This window comes from Bufo gargarizans, chromosome 2 (genome assembly GCF_014858855.1).
Source record: "Bufo gargarizans isolate SCDJY-AF-19 chromosome 2, ASM1485885v1, whole genome shotgun sequence".
NCBI classification, from domain to species: domain Eukaryota; kingdom Metazoa; phylum Chordata; class Amphibia; order Anura; family Bufonidae; genus Bufo; species Bufo gargarizans.
Window position 1 is genome coordinate 243,139,910 of NC_058081.1, and position 21,096 is coordinate 243,161,005.

The window sequence follows — 21,096 nt, forward strand, 5'->3', positions numbered from 1 at the left end:
AGTGGCAAGTGATAGGTTTCAATGGGCAGACAAATGTTTTTTTTCCTCCTGGCTTTTTGGAGCCCAGTATAGTATCAGACCATGGGTGCACTGGATGATCCTCTGGTACTCTGGTGGGCTAGTCAGGTCAGGCTTGTGTTTTAATACTTTTAAAACAATAATAACTTTGAAAAAAAAAATCTTTCTTTGCATCGCCATATTCTGACCTACATACCTTTTTTGTATTTATGTATATGAAGCTGTGGAAGTCTAATTTTTTGTGGGGCAATTTGAATTGAAACCATTTTGGGCTGTGTATGACTTTTTATTACATTTTTTGGGAAGTGAAGCAAGCAAAAAATGACAAATCGGCTGTTTTGATTTTTTTTTCTGTTGTGCCATTCATCATATATCGTATAAATACTTTTATATTTTAACAGTATGGGCATTTTAAGTTGCAACAATGATCTTTATGATTTTTTGTTTCTTTTTAAAATGGTAAAAGGTGGGCAATTTGAATTTTTATATATTTTTTTACATTTATTTTAATCCCCCTAGGAACTTGAACTCATGGAAAAATCATTGCAGTCTATGGGAGAATTACTATAGGGGTCATTTATTAACCCATGTGCTGGCAGCCTCTAAATAACTTCAGCACATCCACCACTGGTATAAATGTAAGTAAATTTCCTTGCTGGCTTAAGTTTAGACAATTTTCTACACCTAAAACAAGCGTAGAAAATGGTAAATGAGACAGGCCAGCCGATCCCCTTCCCTGTCCACGCCACTCCCCCCTTTTTAGATCTTGCATCTACATAAGCGGGGAAAAGTTGCAGATTGTGTCACAAATAGCCTTTAAGCCGCAATATGAGACAGATATATGCCAGAAAACTGTTGTATATCTGACAGTAAATGACCCCCTAAAATTCTATCAAGCCCTGCTTATGGGAACTTCATTTTGGCAGGCCTCTGAGCCTACAAACTCACTGTTTCAATGAACTCATCATACTAAGCCTACATTCACATCTGAGATTCCGTTACAGGTTCTGGCATATTTATGTTTCCTATCAAAATGATCAGCACCTTGATGGAACCTGTTGTACCCCACTGTAAGTCAGTATATCCTCAGATCACTGTTTATACCAGTTGTACAACCGATCTAGCAATGGGTGGTAGTTTGCATAATTAAATGGCACAAGTGAGGACAGGGCCTAAGAAACACTGTCCTCTTATAAAGATGGAACATAATCAATACATTATTTGTTTGCATATAACTAGTGGCCCAATATATTATGTTTGCCTTTCAATGTAGATGTGCAAAATAATGCATGTAGAGGAAAAAAGAAAAAAACATTTTGTGGTATTAAATCCAAAATCATCACATATGAATTAATTTTGTATAATGTGGTAATTCAAATTGTCAGACGACAGAATTCCAGACTATATAAGATTCTCATAGGCTTCCAGACATCAAGAACAGCTAGACCACAGGTAGAGCCACTTCTAGGTCATATCTACTGTCTCTGATGTCCACAGCCTGATGCACACGCCCAAGTAATCCTGTCAAATCACACTACTAGGACTACCTAGAGATTTGATTCTGTGCCTACTGGACTTCTTGTCAGGAGGGAATGATTATAAATGAGAGCATTTAGGAAATAATCCTTCTGGTTCTGTCATTAATAACAAGAAGATGAATTATTGCATGCTTCCAGAAGTTGTGCAGACAGTGTTTAAATTACACTCATGCAGTAATCATGTTTATGACAGTATGGCAATTTACAAGAGGAAAGACTTTAGAGGAAAAAAAAATTAAATCTTTAATGATTACACATCTTGTCTGACTTGCAGCAAGTAAAGGCCCCAAACCTCATAAATATAACGATGGCAATGAGACAGGCATACGGGAGCAATGTAAATCACATTCGCTTGTGCCTCATTTGTCAAATGCTTTGACACTGGCTACAGTTCTTACTTGACATAATGGAGGGAAAGGAAGCAGAGGTAGCAGAAGATTAAAATCCTTAAGTGAGATTTACAGAGTAATTTTCATAAGACTGGTAGCAGTCCTTATAATGAAGGTTATCAGTCCTCTTTTTGGCATTGAGAAGAAAGATGAGCTTACTACTGGATTACTCTAGTTTCTTTTTCCTTCACATTCATGCAAATGCTCACGCATGACTCAGAATCTAATATTCAATCCCTTAAACAAAGAGGCAATTTTATTGAGTACATTTTAGATGTAATTCAACATTCTTTAAATTCTTTGTCTATAAAGGCAGCACATTGCAGAAGTATATGAAAATACTTAAAGTGTAAATGTTATTTCATTTTTAAATGTGTAGGGGGGAGCAGCGAGTGTGTTTTTGTAATGTACTTTATTAGGGGAAATAAGTTAATTTTTATTAGAACGCTATATGTAAAATCTCTCTCCTTACCAACACTCTAACAGTAGAACGCAGAAGACGACAAATAATTGTATGATGCAGAAGCTTCTCAGCCTGCCCCTAGTCTCCCTGGGGCAGGCCTCTCCTCTTTACCCCAACACTGCCTCCCTGAATTTATAATAGAGCTTACTAAAAATGATATGACAGTAAGTAAGTACAGTAAGTACTGTACATAGTGCAAGAACACGGTGGGCTTAATGTCAGTGCTGAACACTGCTGTCCCTCTATTTTTCCACTATGTCTCTGGTTAGCTCTGGAAAGATAGGTAGAGAAGTGGGGGTTCAGCAGTCAGAACTGACAGTAAGTACACTATATTCCCATATTCTTACTGTCAGTGCTTAACACTGCAGCCCGACCCCCTCCCTATCTTCCAAGTGCTAACCAGAGATGCACTGGGAAGTTAGTGGAAAGCTCTACTGCCAGCCATCAGTGCTGGCAGCAGATAACTGAGGGGCATGTCACATTATTTTTAGTAAGCTCTTTTACAGGTTTAGGGAGACAGGTCTGGAGTAAGGAGGCAAGGGCTGAGACAGGAAAACAAGAGGTTGGCTGCATCAGTTATCCAGCGTCTTCAGCATTCTGTAGAATTCTGAAAACTGGTTATCCTTTGTAATTACAGTTAGAGGGTTGCTAGGGGGACACTTTACATATTTGTTTCTAATTTTTTAAAATGTATTTTTCAAATGGTCACATGAACCTAATGGTCATATGAACTGCTCTCTTCAGCGGTAATATGTACCCAAGCGGCACAGGTGACCATATCATTGGCTGCAACGGCACATGTGACCATGTCCACAACCAGTAAGAAAACAAGCCAGAGATTGGAAGATTGATGAGAGGGAGCCAGTCTGCAGAACCAAACAGCAGGAACAGTTAAATATGATCCTACAAACTGTTGTACTTATCTGTTATCGAACTTGGACTTTTATTTGACTGCACTTCTGCCTCACGATACAATTATTACTATTCATCCCTGAACTTGGATTGTTACTTGACTACTCCTCTGCTTCAAGCTACAACTACACCATTCATCTGTTACCAAATTTGGACTATTATTTGGCTAAGCTTTGTTTCTGCAAACTCCAGTCGTCTGGATTGTCACAGCCACTGGTATCCTACCTCGCCTTCCAGACCATGAGATAGATAAGAGAAATATCCACAGACTGGCATAAGGTGTTACAGCAGGACTGAGGTTTGTGCGCTTGTGTTCTAAAGCGGCGGTGAGCGTAGCCACCGAAGCTGTTCTGAGCCAGCTACGAGTGACACGATCTGAACAAGGAACACACAGCGAGGACACACACAAGTGGAGGAGAATCCCGCAGAGAGGATCGCAGCCTACCGTAAAATCGCCAGCCACTAAGTCCAATATGGTTATTATCCATGTGAATGGGCATATTAACGCATGAATATATGCAGCATCTGAACATCAACTTAAACGCCTAATTTTCACTTGGGATCAATTGCAGCTTAATCAATGTGAATAACAACATATGGGAATTGAGATTTGTTAAATCGCAAACTAATGTAAATAACAACATATGGACATTAATATCATTCAATCATCGTCCAAAAAACACAGATTTGATATATCAGTTCGGCCAATTTTTGTATTTTAATTTATTTTTATGCGTGAGCTACGCAAATTATAAGCCTGGATCACCAATTAATATTTTTTATATTTTTAATGTATGTTTATATATAAGATGAATTAATAAAATACAGGAGATGTGTTAAGAGCCAGTCAGATTAGTGAATTATTTGTAGCATTTGGTACCGTGGGTTGAACGGTAGACTGGGCTCCACACCAGCTGGTGAGCTCCCTCAAACAGTTAATATAATATTTAAACAGTTAAATATGACTCTTTCAATAGGTGGGGCAGTCTATGGGGCATAAGTAAAAAAGTGGTACATTACCAGAAAAAACCCTTTAGTACATAGTTGTTCCAGAAGTTTTTGGACAGTGACAATTTTCATAATTTGGCTTTTGTACACGAGCACAGTGAATTTTAAAGAGCACCATAAAGCCATACCACAGTAGTGCAAACTTTGATTTTAGCGGTTTCACAAAAAATATTGCATTATCAGTTTAGCAAGTACAGCATTTTTTATATAGTTTTGTATTCTTTATTTTTTACATGGCCAAAAGTAATTCTGCAGTCATCCACTTTAGTAGCCTTCTGTGCTTTTCCAGGCCCTTCAGTGTTCCCAAGTTCTTCAGTACATTTCTACTTTTTAGGGAAATATCAAATTGTTGTTTTAGCCACTCAAAAAATGTCCAATATATTTTTCTTATAAAGAAGGGCCATGTTAGCAGGGCTAACTCTGCAACAGTGAACAGGCATGAGTGTGGGTCCCTGACTATCTTACTATCCTGACTGACAGATCACAAAAAAAAAAAAAAAAAAAAAAATGCAAGGCAAACACTGAAATGGCTCCCACCAAAATTTAGGGTTCTGTATGTGAACTTACTTATTAGAATCTGAGAAGAGGTTAGTTTTTTTTATTGTTTTTACATCTAACATTTATCACTACACAACTACTGGTGTGTTGTGATCCCTTCTACAGTTTTTTAACTATTGATCAATGTATGGATTGGAGGCACAACAATAATAATATTTCTACCAATATATACCCTATATAAGAAAGGAAATCTTCAAAATGTACTTTTTGTACTGGCACACATTATAAAAGTTTTTTTTTCTACTGTTACACGTTATTAAGAGAATTATTACTACCAGGGACATTATGGTGGGCTTTCTTAAAACTGGGGGGACTAGGGGGGACATGAATACTAGTATGGGCACTATGGGAGCTTAATTACTTCTGGGACACAGTGGGGACATTAGTCCTTTTTGGGTCCCTGTAGGGTCAGTATTACTATGAAGTGCACTCTGGCGAGAATTATTACTATTGTTGGGACTTTGGGAGCACTATTACAGTGGGGCCACACTGGCACAGAATCAGCTTAGCACAGTTCTTTTTGGGGGACATTATGTTTACACTATTAGTGTCAGAGGCACTATTTGCTGGATGCAATTATTTTTTAGGGCATTGTGTTCCAATAATTATTGCAGGGGCACTCTCTGTGTGTAACTAGTATTTTCAGGGGGTTTATCTGTTTCTGTAGCATAGCTTTGGGGAGCACAGTGGGCACCGTATTGGGGGTGCATGATGGGATGTTGAGAAGGTGGGAAGATGATGGAAGAGTAGGAAACTAAGATGTCTGTTTGTCAAACTCTGCAGAGACGAGAGATGGCTGAAAGAAATCATCATGGTGGTCTGGTCTGAATGAAGAAGATGAGGAAAGAGAACATCCACATCAAAGGAAACGTCACTGGATTTAAGAGGTATGTGGTGCTGTATTAGGCTACCTTCACATTTGCCAGCCCCATTAACTATAATGGGGTTCGGCAGAGATCGGACCAGAATTTGGCAAAAATGCTGAGAATCAGTGGGACACAACCCCTGCACACTGCAGTTTCTGACCAGTCGATTCCTTGTATTTTCTGCCGGATTAGGTGGCCGGATTGTAGTGCCGCAGGTGTGAAATTATCCTTATCCTGTATGTTTTGTATTGCTGTATGTAATGTTAGGAGGGAATAAGCACAAAGAAAAGTCCAGCTCACCCAATTATTCCACCACCTGCGTGCACGGAAAAGGCCGGCAAGCCCGTATGTTCTTGATATGAAAGCACAATGAAATTCCAGCACTCACGATTTTGGTAGCTAAAATCTTCGTCTTTTATTCAGGCAGTAAACATATAAACAGGACATCCACCCACAAGTGCAGCAACCTTGACGCGTTTCGAACAGTAGTTCTTAGTCGTAATAATGAGCAGTGTCTCCTCTGGCACCTTTATACCAGTCTGTACTAAAAGCAATTACATTTTAGTACAGACTGGTATAAAGGTGCCAGAGGAGACACTGCTCATTATTACGACTAAGAACTACTGTTCGAAACGCGTCAAGGTTGCTGCACTTGTGGGTGGATGTCCTGTTTATATGTTTACTGCCTGAATAAAAGACGAAGATTTTAGCTACCAAAATCGTGAGTGCTGGAATTTCATTGTGCTTTCATATCAATTAGGAGGGAATAGGTTGAGAATTTGGCATTAGGGTGGGGGTGCCTAGGCGCATTCTTTGCACAAGGGCCCTCTGCTGTCTGTGTCCACCTCTGCACCATGTGTCAAGTGACCTACTAACATGATGCATGAGAGACGCATCAGTGCTGCAGCTAGTCATTGGATGCAGTGGGCACGTGGGGTTGACGCAGGGGGCCAGAGAGCTGCGGTGGTGACGGGTGAGCAAAGGAGCCGGAACTCAGCCCCTTCGGGGTGACCAACCCCTTTAATAAAGAGCCCTAAATATTTGGGGTATGTTTACTTATAGTAATAAAAGTAGAAGTGTCTCTAGAAGGCAAAGACTAGGATTCAGTACAACCTCTACTTGAAGTATGTTCTTCAAACACCTTCATGTACAAATGTTCTTCTTTCTTTCAAAAACCTGGAGAGCTTGGCAGTTTCCAAGTGAGACTGAATAAGTTTACTTTAGAAGCTAAACATCTAGCACAGCTATTGGCTTGTTTTTTTCAATCGTGTGAACAAAAAAACTGAATAGTAAAGTGTATGCAGTAGAAATGAGTGAATTTCTTTATTCAATTCTACCAAAATCAAAAGTTTTATTAAAAGGCAGAGAGAAAGAGAGAATGCCCCCATATTACATTTTTTCCCCTGGTGGTAGCCTCAAATTGTTCAATCAGTGCTTTTTCAGAAAAAGATTTTACCCTGGTCGAAGCCTCGAACTGTTCAATCAGTGCTCTTTCATAAAATAAAGCTAATTTGCATACCTTTGGGTTTCTGAGAAAGATATTAAAATTAGCTTTTCTTCCAAAAAGAAAAGAACACTAAGCCTACCTGATGGCAATAGAAGTAATATATGCTAAATTGCATATATTTTCCCCAGAAAAGCAGAACAGCATTGGCTGGACTACAATACTCCTCATGTATACTAGGGGGATCTCCATTATGAGAAAGAACACCCCAAGACCTTGACAAAGACCACTCAGCTGACCGGGGCAATTTTCTCTTGAGACACTCAATTTTCATTTCCTTCAGAGAAGCATAATATGGGGACATTTAATACTGTTGTCCTTTTGAAAGAACTGACTTGCATGTCACTTTTCCAGTGGCGTATTACCTATGGTTCTCTCTATATTTTTTGGGGGGAAATTTGGGACGAATTCCAAATTGGTAGAATCGTTTCTTTCATCTCTACTATACACAAACATGAATTTTGTAATTTGAAGGTTATGCTTCAAATATAAAATTGGCTTTTAGTTATATATACCAACGCAGTGAGCTATTGCTATGCCTGCAATATCCTTGACCCATTTATTTTGTGATTTAAAGTATGGAGGACCAACATATAACCTGGGCATAGTCCCTCTCTCATAGAAAAATTCAGTATACTGTAGCATAAAATACCATTCCAGATACCCTCCTGCCTCTGTTTTCCCCCAACCATTCCCCCTTTTCCTGTTTTACCCCATAGTTATTTTTTCTGGTGAATATTAAAGAAAACTATACCACATATATAGTATAATATGACAAGCCCCACACAGTATATAGTATATAAGATCCCACAGTATACGGTATATAGTATAACACCCCACAGCATGTACAGTAGTATATAACACATCAAAGTATGCTGTATATAGTATAACACCCCACAGTATACATTAAATAGTACCCCACAGTATACAGTATATAACACCCCACAGTATGCATTATATAGTATATAACACCCCACAGTATTCATTACATAGTATAACATCCCACAGTATATAGTATATAACACAGTATGCAGTATATAGTAAAACACCAGAAAATATGTAGTATATGGTATATAACACCCCACAGTATTCAGTACATAGTATAACACCCCACAATATACAGTATATAGTATAACACCCCACACTATACAGTATCTGACAATATGCAGTACATAGTATAATGCCTCACATTATACAGTACCTCACAGTATACAGCATATCATATAATACCCCACAGTATACAGTACCCCACAGTATGCAGTATACAATATAACACAATCTATCACCTTCTCCTGAGGTAATCTCCACATGAAACTAAACCAAACTTCTCTGCAGCAAGACTCCTCTGGGATGTTGGTAGGAGAAAGGACCTGTGATGACATCATCACCATGTAACCAGTAACATCCATATGTGACTGGTCACATGGCGATGATGTCATCACAGGTCCTTTCTCCTACCAGCATCCAGCACCTAAAGTCAAATGAGGCAGCAGTGCAAGGATTTCAATTACAGGAGATATATTCAAAGAGAAAAATTCTATAACATTCATTGACATTTTAAATCCCAAATATCTAAAACTTTCAGAGGAATCCAATACCATGGGCTTATCCTCAATTGAGTATTTATTATCCCTTATAACGGCATTAATAATGAGTTTGACTTTCTTTATACAGAGCTAAAATTGTATTATACTATATTAAATATTTCAAAATGCAGCCAACCAGAGATTAGCTCATCCAACAAAGGCCAAACTAGGGGCTTTCAACTCCAAAATAGAAGGTTCTTAGCAGGCTCCCTTCACAATGATATCTAAATGCCCTAATCATTGATGAATATTATTCAGTTAAGACAAACCCCCCCACAGTGAACAAATGCATTGGTTATAATAAGTTTTTTCGTCAGCTTCCATACCTTAATGTGGATATCCTATAAAACTCATTTGTTAGAAAAAAATATATATTCTACCTTCTCTTTAACCCATAAGTATCATAACTGTTTCTAAAATCAATTAATAAGCTATTCCATTTATAACTGTTATATTGGACTCACCAAATCCAAATGCCTTGGATCCTCCAATACTTTGAGATGCTTGTACACTAGTAGATGTGTATAACCCCGTCACTAAAAGGCCATCAAAGTAGGTACTTGTTGAAATAGTCACTGTAAAGAAATTATATGTATTTATTACCGTACATACAACATATTACATATAGTATAGATAGCAATATACATAATCTTTTTAAACCTATGGCTATAAATATAACAAGTTTGCATCCACTACAACTATTGTTTTTACTGTAAGAACAAGAAGGCCAGCAAACCCTCTGCCCCACACTGTTGTGATGGTTGATTTTATAGCCACTGAGGAAGGAGTCTGGTACTCCGAAACATGTCTTTCCTGTTGGAGGATCAAATAATTGGGGAGATACAAGTACCCACAGTCTATTGCATGCAAGAGAAGTGGAAACATTTAAAGGGGTTGTCCCACGAAAAAATATTCTACAGTTTTCAAACCAGGGCCCCTCCCCCGCTATACTAAATATAGCTATAACAAATACCTAGATTTAAAACATTTTTTAAGCAAGCAAAGAGGGAAAAAATGTGTGTATGTTTGTATATTGTACACATAAAAATTCCACTATACTATTTTTTTTTTCTCCATGTGTCTGGGGTTCCTATGGGGGCCAAGTTCTCACCATCGGTAGCAAATATATTTATGTTGTGATGGGAAAAACATTATTATTTTTCTGAGAAAAATCCTTTCACTCACTGTATTAAGTTGTATGGTCGTTATATTGACGACTTCTTGATGGTGTGGCAGGGTATAGCATCCGACATACCTGTTTTTGAGGAGTATCTAAATGGATGTGTTGCATCAATTTCATTAATCATGCAGAGTGACCCTTCATTGTTTGTTTTCTTAGATCTGTGTTTAAAGGGCTATAGTGAAATGGCCGGTGTTCTAACATATACACACAGGAAAGAGTTAGCAGGTAACACAATACTTTTGGCAACTTCTTGCCATCCTGCACATGTCATCAAAAATATCCCAAAGGGAGAGATCACTAGGGCTACACGTAACTGCTCAAATGCCCCCCTGTTTTCACAGGAAGCAGAGAAGATTACATCAAGATTGCAGGCAAGATATTATACTGAGCAGAGTATTGAGAGAGCAAAGCAGTGTGCACTGACACAAGAGAGGGTTTCTTTAGTATTTCCCTTAACAGTTAAACAAAGATCAAAAAATAAGATCAGCAATAGAAGAGTGAAAACACATTTTGATAATGTGAACAGTGCAGTATTATGAAACAAAAAACACGTCCTATTACCTTTGTTACAAGATTCAGTGAGGAATTTGGGGAGATCAGCAATATCATACAGCAACATTTACCGGTTTTGAATTATGAAGAGAGTGGGAAAATGTAGTATCGGCAAGTATTAAATGTGTAGCACGAAAAGCTCCTACCATTGGTCAGAGGGTCAGCCCGAGTTTATTTTTTGATCAAGGCAAGACGACTAAAAAACCCACGTGGTTAACATACAAGGGTTGTTACAAATGTGGCAGCAATAGATGCATATGCTGCAATTTTATAAATGCTTGTCAATCAATCACCTCCACAGCTAATGGAGGTAGCTATACAATACAACATTACTTGAATTGCAATACAGATTTAGCTGTTTATTTCATGACTTGCAGTGCTGCTCTCAGAACTCTATAGAAATAAATGGAGCATGCTGGGAGTCGTAGTTTCACCACAGCTGGAGTGCCAAGGTTAGCCATCACTGGCCTAAGGGGTCTTTTTCTGTTTTGGAGAAGGAGTTTTTTTTTCTTTTCCTCTTGGTAGGTGTACAGGTGGGGTGGGGGATTTGATTAGGTGAAACCCAGCCTATCACTATAAGAGAGGGATCTTATTTTAACTTTTGTATGTCATGATGAAGGACCGCTATTTCTAAGGTCTGAAACACACAGACAAAGTTTTGCATATGATGTCTGGATATTTTTATACAAGGAAATAAAGCTTTTTTTTATGGGAAGCTGGATTCTACTTTTTCTTTTGGAATACTATACTATTTCCATACTATTTGCAGGCTGCAACCTTCAATACATTGGTTGTGCTACCAACGAGTTGAGGGTTAGAATCAGGAAACATTTATCTGACATACCCCACTATAAAAGCAGGCATGTTTCTGTGGCCAGTGTGCACTTCACGGTAGTCCATCAGGGCAATATCGCTCATTTCTCAGTGCAGGGGGTGGAACGTGTGTCCTTACCGATCTGGGGAGGAGATCACAGGCGCAAACTTTTAAATCATGAATCCTTTTGGATTTTTCAGCTTGATACTCGCACACCCAATGGGTTGAATAAAAGACAAGACATAATGTTAAATTGTTAGGTGTTTATTTAACGGTCTTCTTTCTTTACCCATGTTGTTGTGTTTTTATTATTTTTGTTCTTTGTATGTGCATGTTGCTTTAAATCACAATTGATTGTTATACATAGCTTGAAATATACTCACACCCCATCCATGTACAGGGAGTGCAGAATTATTAGGCAAATGAGTATTTTGACCACATCATCCTCTTTATGCATGTTGTCTTACTCCAAGCTGTATAGGCTCGAAAGCCTACTACCAATTAAGCATATTAGGTGATGTGCATCTCTGTAATCTCTGTAATGAGAAGGGGTGTGGTCTAATGACATCAACACCCTATATCAGGTGTGCATAATTATTAGGCAACTTCCTTTCCTTTGGCAAAATGGGTCAAAAGAAGGACTTGACAGGCTCAGAAAAGGCAAAAATAGTGAGATATCTTGCAGAGGGATGCAGCACTCTTAAAATTGCAAAGCTTCTGAAGCGTGATCATCGAACAATCAAGCATTTCATTCAAAATAGTCAACAGGGTCGCAAGAAGCGTGTGGAAAAACCAAGGCGCAAAATAACTGCCCATGAACTGAGAAAAGTCAAGCGTGCAGCTGCCAAGATGCCACTTGCCACCAGTTTGGCCATATTTCAGAGCTGCAACATCACTGGAGTGCCCAAAAGCACAAGGTGTGCAATACTCAGACATGGCCAAGGTAAGAAAGGCTGAAAGACGACCACCACTGAACAAGACACACAAGCTGAAACGTCAAGACTGGGCCAAGAAATATCTCAAGACTGATTTTTCAAAGGTTTTATGGACTGATGAAATGAGAGTGAGTCTTGATGGGCCAGATGGATGGGCCTGTGGCTGGATTGGTAAAGGGCAGAGAGCTCCAGTCCGACTCAGACGCCAGCAAGGTGGAGGTGGAGTACTGGTTTGGGCTGGTATCAAAGATGAGCTTGTGGTGCCTTTTCGGGTTGAGGATGGAGTCAAGCTCAGCTCCCAGTCCTACTGCCAGTTTCTGGAAGACACCTTCTTCAAGCAGTGGTACAGGAAGAAGTCTGCATCCTTCAAGAAAAACATGATTTTCATGCAGGACAATGCTCCATCACACACGTCCAAGTACTCCACAGCGTGGCTGGCAAGAAAGGGTATAAAAGAAGAAAATCTAATGACATGGCCTCCTTGTTCACCTGATCTGAACCCCATTGGGAACCTGTGGTCCATCATCAAATGTGAGATTTACAAGGAGGGAAAACAGTACACCTCTCTGAACAGTGTCTGGGAGGCTGTGATTGCTGCTGCACGCAATGTTGATGGTGAACAGATCAAAACACTGACAGAATCCATGGATGGCAGGCTTTTGAGTGTCCTTGCAAAGAAAGGTGGCTATATTGGTCACTGATTTGTTTTTGTTTTGTTTTTGAATGTCAGAAATGTATATTTATGAATGTTGAGATGTTATATTGGTTTCACTGGTAAAAATAAATAATTGAAATGGGTATATATTTGTTTTTTGTTAAGTTGCCTAATAATTATGCACAGTAATAGTCACCTGCACACACAGATATCCCCCTAAAATAGCTAAAACTAAAAACAAACTAAAAACTACTTCCAAAAATATTCAGCTTTGATATTAATGAGTTTTTTGGGTTCATTGAGAACATGGTTGTTGTTCAATAATAAAATTAATCCTCAAAAATACAACTTGCCTAATAATTCTGCACTCCCTGTATAATTGGTGGGTGGTTGTATTTAAACACCTGTCAAATCTGTTACCATTATGTCATGAGTAAGGGTCCATGCAAGACCTGAAACGTGTAGACTTGGTGACTGCATGGATTTTATACTGATGGAATAATAAAGGCTATTTTATTTTTACAACGAAAGCTGGATTTTTCTCTTTCCCGTAGATGTACAGTACAGACCAAAAGTTTGGACACACCTTCTCATTCAAAGATTTTTCTTTATTTGCATGACTATAAAAATTGTATATTCACACTGAAGGCATCAAAACTATGAATTAACACATGTGGAATTGTATACATGACAAAAAAAGTGTGAAACAACTGAAAATATGTCATATTCTAGGTTCTTCAAAGTAGCCACCTTTTGCTTTGATTACTGCTTTGCACACTCTTGGCATTCTCTTGATGAGCTTCAAGAGGTAGTCACCTGAAATGGTTTTCACATCACAGGTGTGCCCTGTCAGGTTTAATAAGTGGGATTTCTTGAATAGACTGTTAGAATTTGTATTATGGCAAGAAAAAAGCAGCTAAGTAAAGAAAAACGAGTGGCCATCATTACTTTAAGAAATGAAGGTCAGTCAGTCCGAAAAATTGGGAAAACCTTGAAAGTGTCCCCAAGTGCAGTCACAAAAACCATCAAGTGCTACAAAGAAACTGTCTCACATGCAGACCGCCCCAGGAAAGGAAGACCAAGAGTCACCTCTGCTGCGGAGGATAAGTTCATCCAAGTCACCAGCCTCAGAAATCGCAGGTTAACAGCAGCTCAGATTAAAGACCAGGTCAATGCCACACAGAGTTCTAGCAGCAGACACATCTCTAGAACAACTGTTAAGAGGAGACTGTGTGAATCAGGCCTTCATGGTACAATATCTGCTAGGAAACCACTGCTAAGGACAGGCAACAAGCAGAAGAGACTTGTTTGGGCTAAAGAACACAAGGAATGGACATTAGACCAGTGGAAATCTGTGCTTTGGTCTGATGAGTCCAAATTTGAGATCTTTGGTTCCAACCACCGTGTCTTTGTGCAACGCAGAAAAGGTGAACGGATGGACTCTACATGCCTGGTTCCCACCGTGAAGCATGGAGGAGGAGGTGTGATGGTGTGGGGGTTCTTTGCTGGTGACACTGTTGGGGATTTATTCAAAATTGAAGGCATACTGAACCAGCATGGCTACCACAGCATCTTGCAGCGGCATGCTATTCCATCCGGTTTGCGTTTAGTTGGACCATCATTTATTTTTCAACAGGACAATGACCCCAAACACACCTCCAGATTGTGTAAGGGCTATTTGACCATGAAGGAGAGTGATGGGGTGCTGCGCCAGATGACCTGGCCTCCACAGTCACCGGACCTGAACCCAATCGAGATGGTTTGGGGTGAGCTGGACCGCAGAGTGAAGGCAAAAGGGCCAACAAGTGCTAAGCATCTCTGGGAACTCCTTCAAGACTGTTGGAAGACCATTTCAGGTGACTACCTCTTAAAGCTCAACAAGAGAATGCCAAGAGTGTGCAAAGCAGTAATCAAAGCAAAAGGTGGCTACTTTGAAGAACCTAAAATAAGACATATTTTCAGTTGTTTCACACTTTTTTGTTATGTCTATAATTCCACATGTGTTAATGCATAGTTTTGATGCCTTCCGTGTGAATCTACAATTTTCATAGTCATGAAAATAAAGAAAACTCTTTGAATGAGAAGGTGTGTCCAAACTTTTGGTCTGTACTGTACATACTGCATATCTTTGCACCTGTTTGTGCCAAATAAGACAGAATTACGACTAAATTATTACTAAAGGTTCCTTCTTCACTTACCAGAAAAATTATAATTACCTGTACATATTTTCAGGGAACAGGGCCCCTAAAGCAAGTTATCATATGAAGAATTGAGAGAATATGACAAATGAACCATTACTTACTCAGCAGATACATTCCCCACAGTTCTAGCTTTTTGGTATAGGTTCTCACTGATGTGCCTGTCTACCCATGTGACATCGGCAGTGTACAGCTCAAGACTGCTGAGGCTACTGATTTGCTGCAGCAGTCACGTGGGTAGACTGCCACATCACCGCTACAGCCATGAAAACAAACACTGGCGGACAGCACTGGAACAGCAGCACTGGAGCCTCTGGGGGTTGAACCCCATAGGATTTTCAGTTTTTTTGCTTTTCTTTTACTCCTTTTTTGGTGCCACATAACCATATTAGGGCTTATTTCTTGTGAGGCAAGTTGTAATTATTAATATTGAGAAGGAAAGTTAATGTACTTTCATGTTTATTAAAGGGGGTTTTCCGAGACTTTAATACTATCATCAGTATCTGATCGGTGGGGGTCCAACACGCAGATCAGCTGTTTGAGATGGCAGCAGCGCCACGGCCTTTTCTCAGCTTTCCCCAAGCCAGTGATGACACGTTCATCAGTCACGTGGCCTAAGCGTAGCTCAGCCCCATAGAAGTGAATGGGGCTGAGTGCACTACCAAATATAGCCGCTATATAATGTATGGTGCTGTGGAAGAAGGTTGCAGCACTCACAGGAGTGGTGGTGCTTTCTCAAACAGCTGATCAGAGGGATCCTGGGAGTCGGACCCCCACCAATCAGATACTGATGACCTACCCTGAGGATAGGTCATCAGTTGTAAACTCTTGGAAAACCTTTTTAAGTCTTGGGGTACACAGAGAAGGTTAAAACATGTTTGCTTTTGTGTTTCAAGTGATAAACCACCCTAAATCATAGCACACAATGAAAGTAACGTGTTTAAATACACAGGCATTACAGGAAGCATGTACAAAGGGCAACTAGAAAGCCTGGAATGAATCAATAGGAATGGCAAAATCACATTGAAATTGGATATAGCAAAATACATATCGTTTAGGGACCAATAGAACAATATCAATACAGACATATACATATATAAGTACTAGAAGTACTCATTTTATCCCACAGGCTGCTTTCAATTAGGAGATACATATTACTGAGTTAGCTGTTACTCTTATTGGATGCTTAAATGCAGATAGCAGTAACAAGTAGCTATACCGTATATGTGTAGGCTCTGCTCTTCTGAATGTAGATGCCTACTGGCACAGAGATAGGTATTAAATAGAGTAGGTTCCTGCCTGGACGGAAGACACCTTGCTGTGGGAGGTGGGCGCAAATGTGTTTTGATCAAAATATATTTTCTAAGAACCTCAGATTTATTTATCATCTCAAAATGGGTATTAATTCATATATAACCTTCATTTATTATCCAGACATATGATTATAGTATGCATGTTTCTGGCTCAGATTGCGGTGCAACGGTTCTAAAAAAGTGGGCCTGGTGTGGGCGGGGAAGGGGACGGTTCGGCAGCCCCGTCTCATTCATCATTTTCTACGACTGTTGTAGGCATAGAAAATGGTCTAGATGTAAGACAGCTAGGAAGCTGTCTTACACTTAGACTAGCACTAGATAAGCTGAAGTTATAGAGACTAGAGAGGCCTGCAAAACCTGTTGAAGCCCTTAGATTTTACTGACCAAAGGATTCTTTGAAAAGTCTGACTATGTCAACCTTTTTAGAGATTTGGCCGATTACAATGGGAGAAAAAGGAAACGCTGTTATAACAGACAGTAGGTGTGGGCCTACTGTGCCAACTAACCAGTTTGTCTTTGGGCTAAAGCTAAGGGCTTTGTCCTGGTGGTTTACTGATATTCACTCTTTACTCTTATACAGGGATCTGGACTTCATCGCAGGGAACCAACCAGGCAGCTACCTCCTGGAGTAGTCCTGATGTAGTTGGCTGCTGACCCATGGGGGTCAGAGACACTGTTGCGAGGCACCAAGGAATGAGGCAGAAGACGTAATCAGAATAAAATCTGGGCAAGCTGAGTACATATGTATTCCAGATAACAATTCCACAGTTGAGTATGTGCGTCATGCAGATAGCAATTCCTAGTTCCGGGCAGGCAGCAAGGAGAAGAATCAGTCAGGCAAAGTATGATACGCAGGTAGTCAGATGACAGATCACACCTTATCTGGTTACCAGAGACTAGACAACCTCAACGCTCCGGCAAAAAGGGGGATCCAAAGACCAGCTAAATGGAAAGGTTGGTCAGTTCCTTAATCAGCAGCTGGGTTGGGAACACTAGGAAAGGATTAACTCTTGCAGTGCTAAAAGATAGTTCACTAAGCAGGTGCTGTTCTGACTAGTGAATGAAGGCAAAAAGCCCTGCTTTAACTACTGGAGAAAGGTAAGTCTTACTGTGACTACTAATGAAGATTTGCACTGCTGGGATGAGGCAATGATGGGAGTGCTGGGAGTTTTTGCTACTAGGGGCAGGGCCTCTAGTTGTAATATGCTTCCCTTACATACGGAAGCTTATTACCCCAACAGATATAATTTAAAGAGAATCTGTTTCCAGGATCAACCCAAACCATATTAAACCAGGCATACTGCTTAGTAAGGTAATCCTGCTTATTAAAATGATAACTGACTTGTGAAAATCACTTGTGGATTACCAAGAAGAAAGACCTTTATTATTCATGCAAATGAGGAGCTAGGCCCACCCTAAGTGCACTAAAGCTCTCATGTGCATTAATAATAATAATAGCAGCAGCACAGGTGCAGTTTTTGCTACCCCATAGAAATGATTAGGTCTAAGTTTGATCAACCAAAAATTTGGATTGGACATAGTCGGAAAATACGGTCGTGTGCATGAGGCCTTAGTCAGCAGGATCAAACCTACCAGCCAGTATGCCTGGCTTAATAGGCTGATCCTGCTGACAGGTACTTTTTAAAGTGAATTTCTGAGCTATTTAAACCCTTTTCAGAATGCAGCCGACCTTGCAATCAGATGACTGACTGGCTGCCAAAATCCCTGGTGATATCCGAAAGCTGCATGTGACCACCGGAATTCACACTATTAAAATAGGTTATCCCATAATTAATGTCAAAAATTAAAATCATACATAATCTACTACATGAGAACCTCTTTCTAACAAAGCTAGAACCAGCCCTGTCTCTCAAATGGGCCCAGAGATCTCCCCATTCATTGCTCCAATTGCTCTGCTACATTTATTCCAAGATGTCAGCTTAGGGAGGGGTGTTTTTTCTCAGAGGGTGTGTCCTGTCTAGGGCTGCAACGATTAATCGATGTAATCGATTATATTCGATAACTGGATTCGTTGTCGACGAATCCAGTTATCGAATAATCGCCGATTCGTTGCTATTCGGGCGGGCGGGCGGGCGGGCGCTGCATCTTTATTTTACCTTTTTACAATGACGCTCCCGCTCCTGTAACAGCCAGGCAGAGCGGACGGCGGCGTAACGTCACTCAATCACGTGACGCGCCTGCTCCGCCTCCTTCATTCATGAAGTGGGCGGAGCAGGCGCGTCACGTGATTGAGTGACGTTACGCCGCCGTCCGCTCTGCCTGGCTGTTACAGGAGCGGGAGCGTCATTGTAAAAAGGTAAAATAAAGATGCAAGCGCCGGGGCTGTTAGGGGGAAGGGGGGTCTGTGTATAGCACTGCTATGGGGAGGGGGGAGGATCTGTGTATAGCACTGCTATGGGGAGGAGGGGGGGTCTGTGTATGGCACTGCTATGGGAAGGGGGGTCTGTGCACTGTTATGAGGAAAGGGATCTGTGCACTGTTATGCCCATAACAGTGCACATATCCCCCTCTCCATAACTACGCCGTCCACAGATCCCCCATAATAGTGTCGTCCACAGATCCCCCATAAGTGTCGTCCACAGATCCCCCATAAACGCCGTCCACAGATCCCCCATAAACGCCGTCCACAGATCCCCCATAAACGCCGTCCACAGATCCCCCATAAACGCCGTCCACAGATCCCCCATAAACGCCGTCCACAGATCCCCCATAAACGCCGTCCACAGATCCCCCATAATAGTGTCGTCCACAGATCCCCCATAAACGCCGTCCACAGATCCCCCCATAAGTGTCGTCCACAGATCCCCCCATAAGTGTCGTCCACAGATCCCCCCATAAGTGTCGTCCACAGATCCCCCATAAGTGTCGTCCACAGATCCCCCATAAGTGTCGTCCACAGATCCCCCATAAGTGTCGTCCACAGATCCCCCATAAGTGTCGTCCACAGATCCCCCCATAAGTGTCGTCCACAGATCCCCCCCATAAGTGTCGTCCACAGATCCCCCCATAAGTGTCGTCCACAGATCCCCCCCCATAAGTGTCGTCCACAGATCCCCCCCCATAAGTGTCGTCCACAGATCCCCCCCCATAAGTGTCGTCCACAGATCCCCCCCATAAGTGTCGTCCACAGATCCCCCCCATAAGTGTCGTCCACAGATCCCCCCATAAGTGTCGTCCACAGATCCCCCCATAAGTGTCGTCCACAGATCCCCCCATAAATGTCGTCCACAGATCCCCCCATAAATGTCGTCCACAGATCCCCCATAAGTGTCGTCCACAGATCCCCCATAAGTGTCGTCCACAGATCCCCCATAAGTGTCGTCCACAGATCCCCCATAAGTGTCGTCCACAGATCCCCCATAAGTGTCGTCCACAGATCCCCCATAAGTGTCGTCCACAGATCCCCCATAAGTGTCGTCCACAGATCCCCCATAAGTGTCGTCCACAGATCCCCCATAAGTGTCGTCCACAGATCCCCCATAAGTGTCGTCCACAATTTGTTTTAATATGGCCTTTGAACATAATTTTTCAAGTAAGATCATATAAACCTCTGTTTTGTAATTTTGTCGTTTTTCCCGATTAATCGATTAATCGTAGAAATTAATCGGCAACTAATCGATTATTCAAATAATCGTTAGCTGCAGCCCTAGTCCTGTCTGCTGCAGCTAGTGTCAGTTAAAGGATGGAACTGAGCATGTACTTCCATCTGAGTGAGCAGGATTGAGAAATCAGATAAAGAGCAAACAGCAGGTGGTGCTATACAGATAGATTTTATTGAATAACTCATGCCATTACAAAAGTATTCAGACCATGGTGCTGTAGAATATTATTTGTGGGGAAAACCCCTTTAAATATTATAGAGTAAAACATGGTTGCAGTTCCAGAGCAAAGGACGTTCTTTACAGCAGCTTTCTACTCCAGCTAATATAGAGGCTTACAAGAGGAGGATCACTTTATGTGATGTACATACTGTATGCCCTAATAAATTATAATCATTTATTAGGGCATGTGTACATCACATAAAGTATTCCCCCTCTTATAAGCCCCTCTATGAGCTGGATATAAATTATATGGATAGAGGTTGTCTTAATTAAGACATACATGTGCACATACAAATACTAAACAATAAGAGTAAAGAGGCTGTACAAGCCATTGCTTTACAAGCAAAAAATAAGCTCTATAGACACCTCAGCGACATGTACGTTGCTCCTCGTTTCACTCCAATGCCATAATTTTCTATAACTGCAGGGGCCAAAGAAAAATACAGAGACCAGACACCATTTAAAGTATGAAGCTTCCATTACCCCCCTCTCCATTTATACCATCTCCCACTCTCTATATAATTATGGCTGGAACTTGTCTCATGGTTTACTATAATTATTGTTATTATGTTTTACGTAAACAATGCTGTTAACTGAAATACATTACACGGACATATGAGATAATCATCTGGATAAAGCAGAAGATATTCAATAAGCAAAATATGGGCATTAAAATTTCATGAGATGCTCACAAATATTCTGAATTAATCAGCTACTGCACATTTATTGTTTAATATTTAATGTCTCTGCTTCTACAATCCT

At 40.6% G+C, this 21,096-nt stretch overlaps 1 protein-coding gene across 2 annotated transcripts in view; it reads right to left on the reverse strand.

The window, feature by feature from the left end:
* RELN (reelin) overlaps positions 1–21,096 on the reverse strand; it is a 716,958-nt gene that overhangs the window by 645,874 nt on the left and 49,988 nt on the right. For both annotated transcript variants that reach the window (XM_044280166.1, XM_044280165.1), the window contains exon 2: positions 9,307–9,417. In XM_044280166.1, coding sequence (XP_044136101.1) covers positions 9,307–9,417 — 111 coding nt within the window. The remainder of the gene's footprint in view (positions 1–9,306; positions 9,418–21,096) is intronic.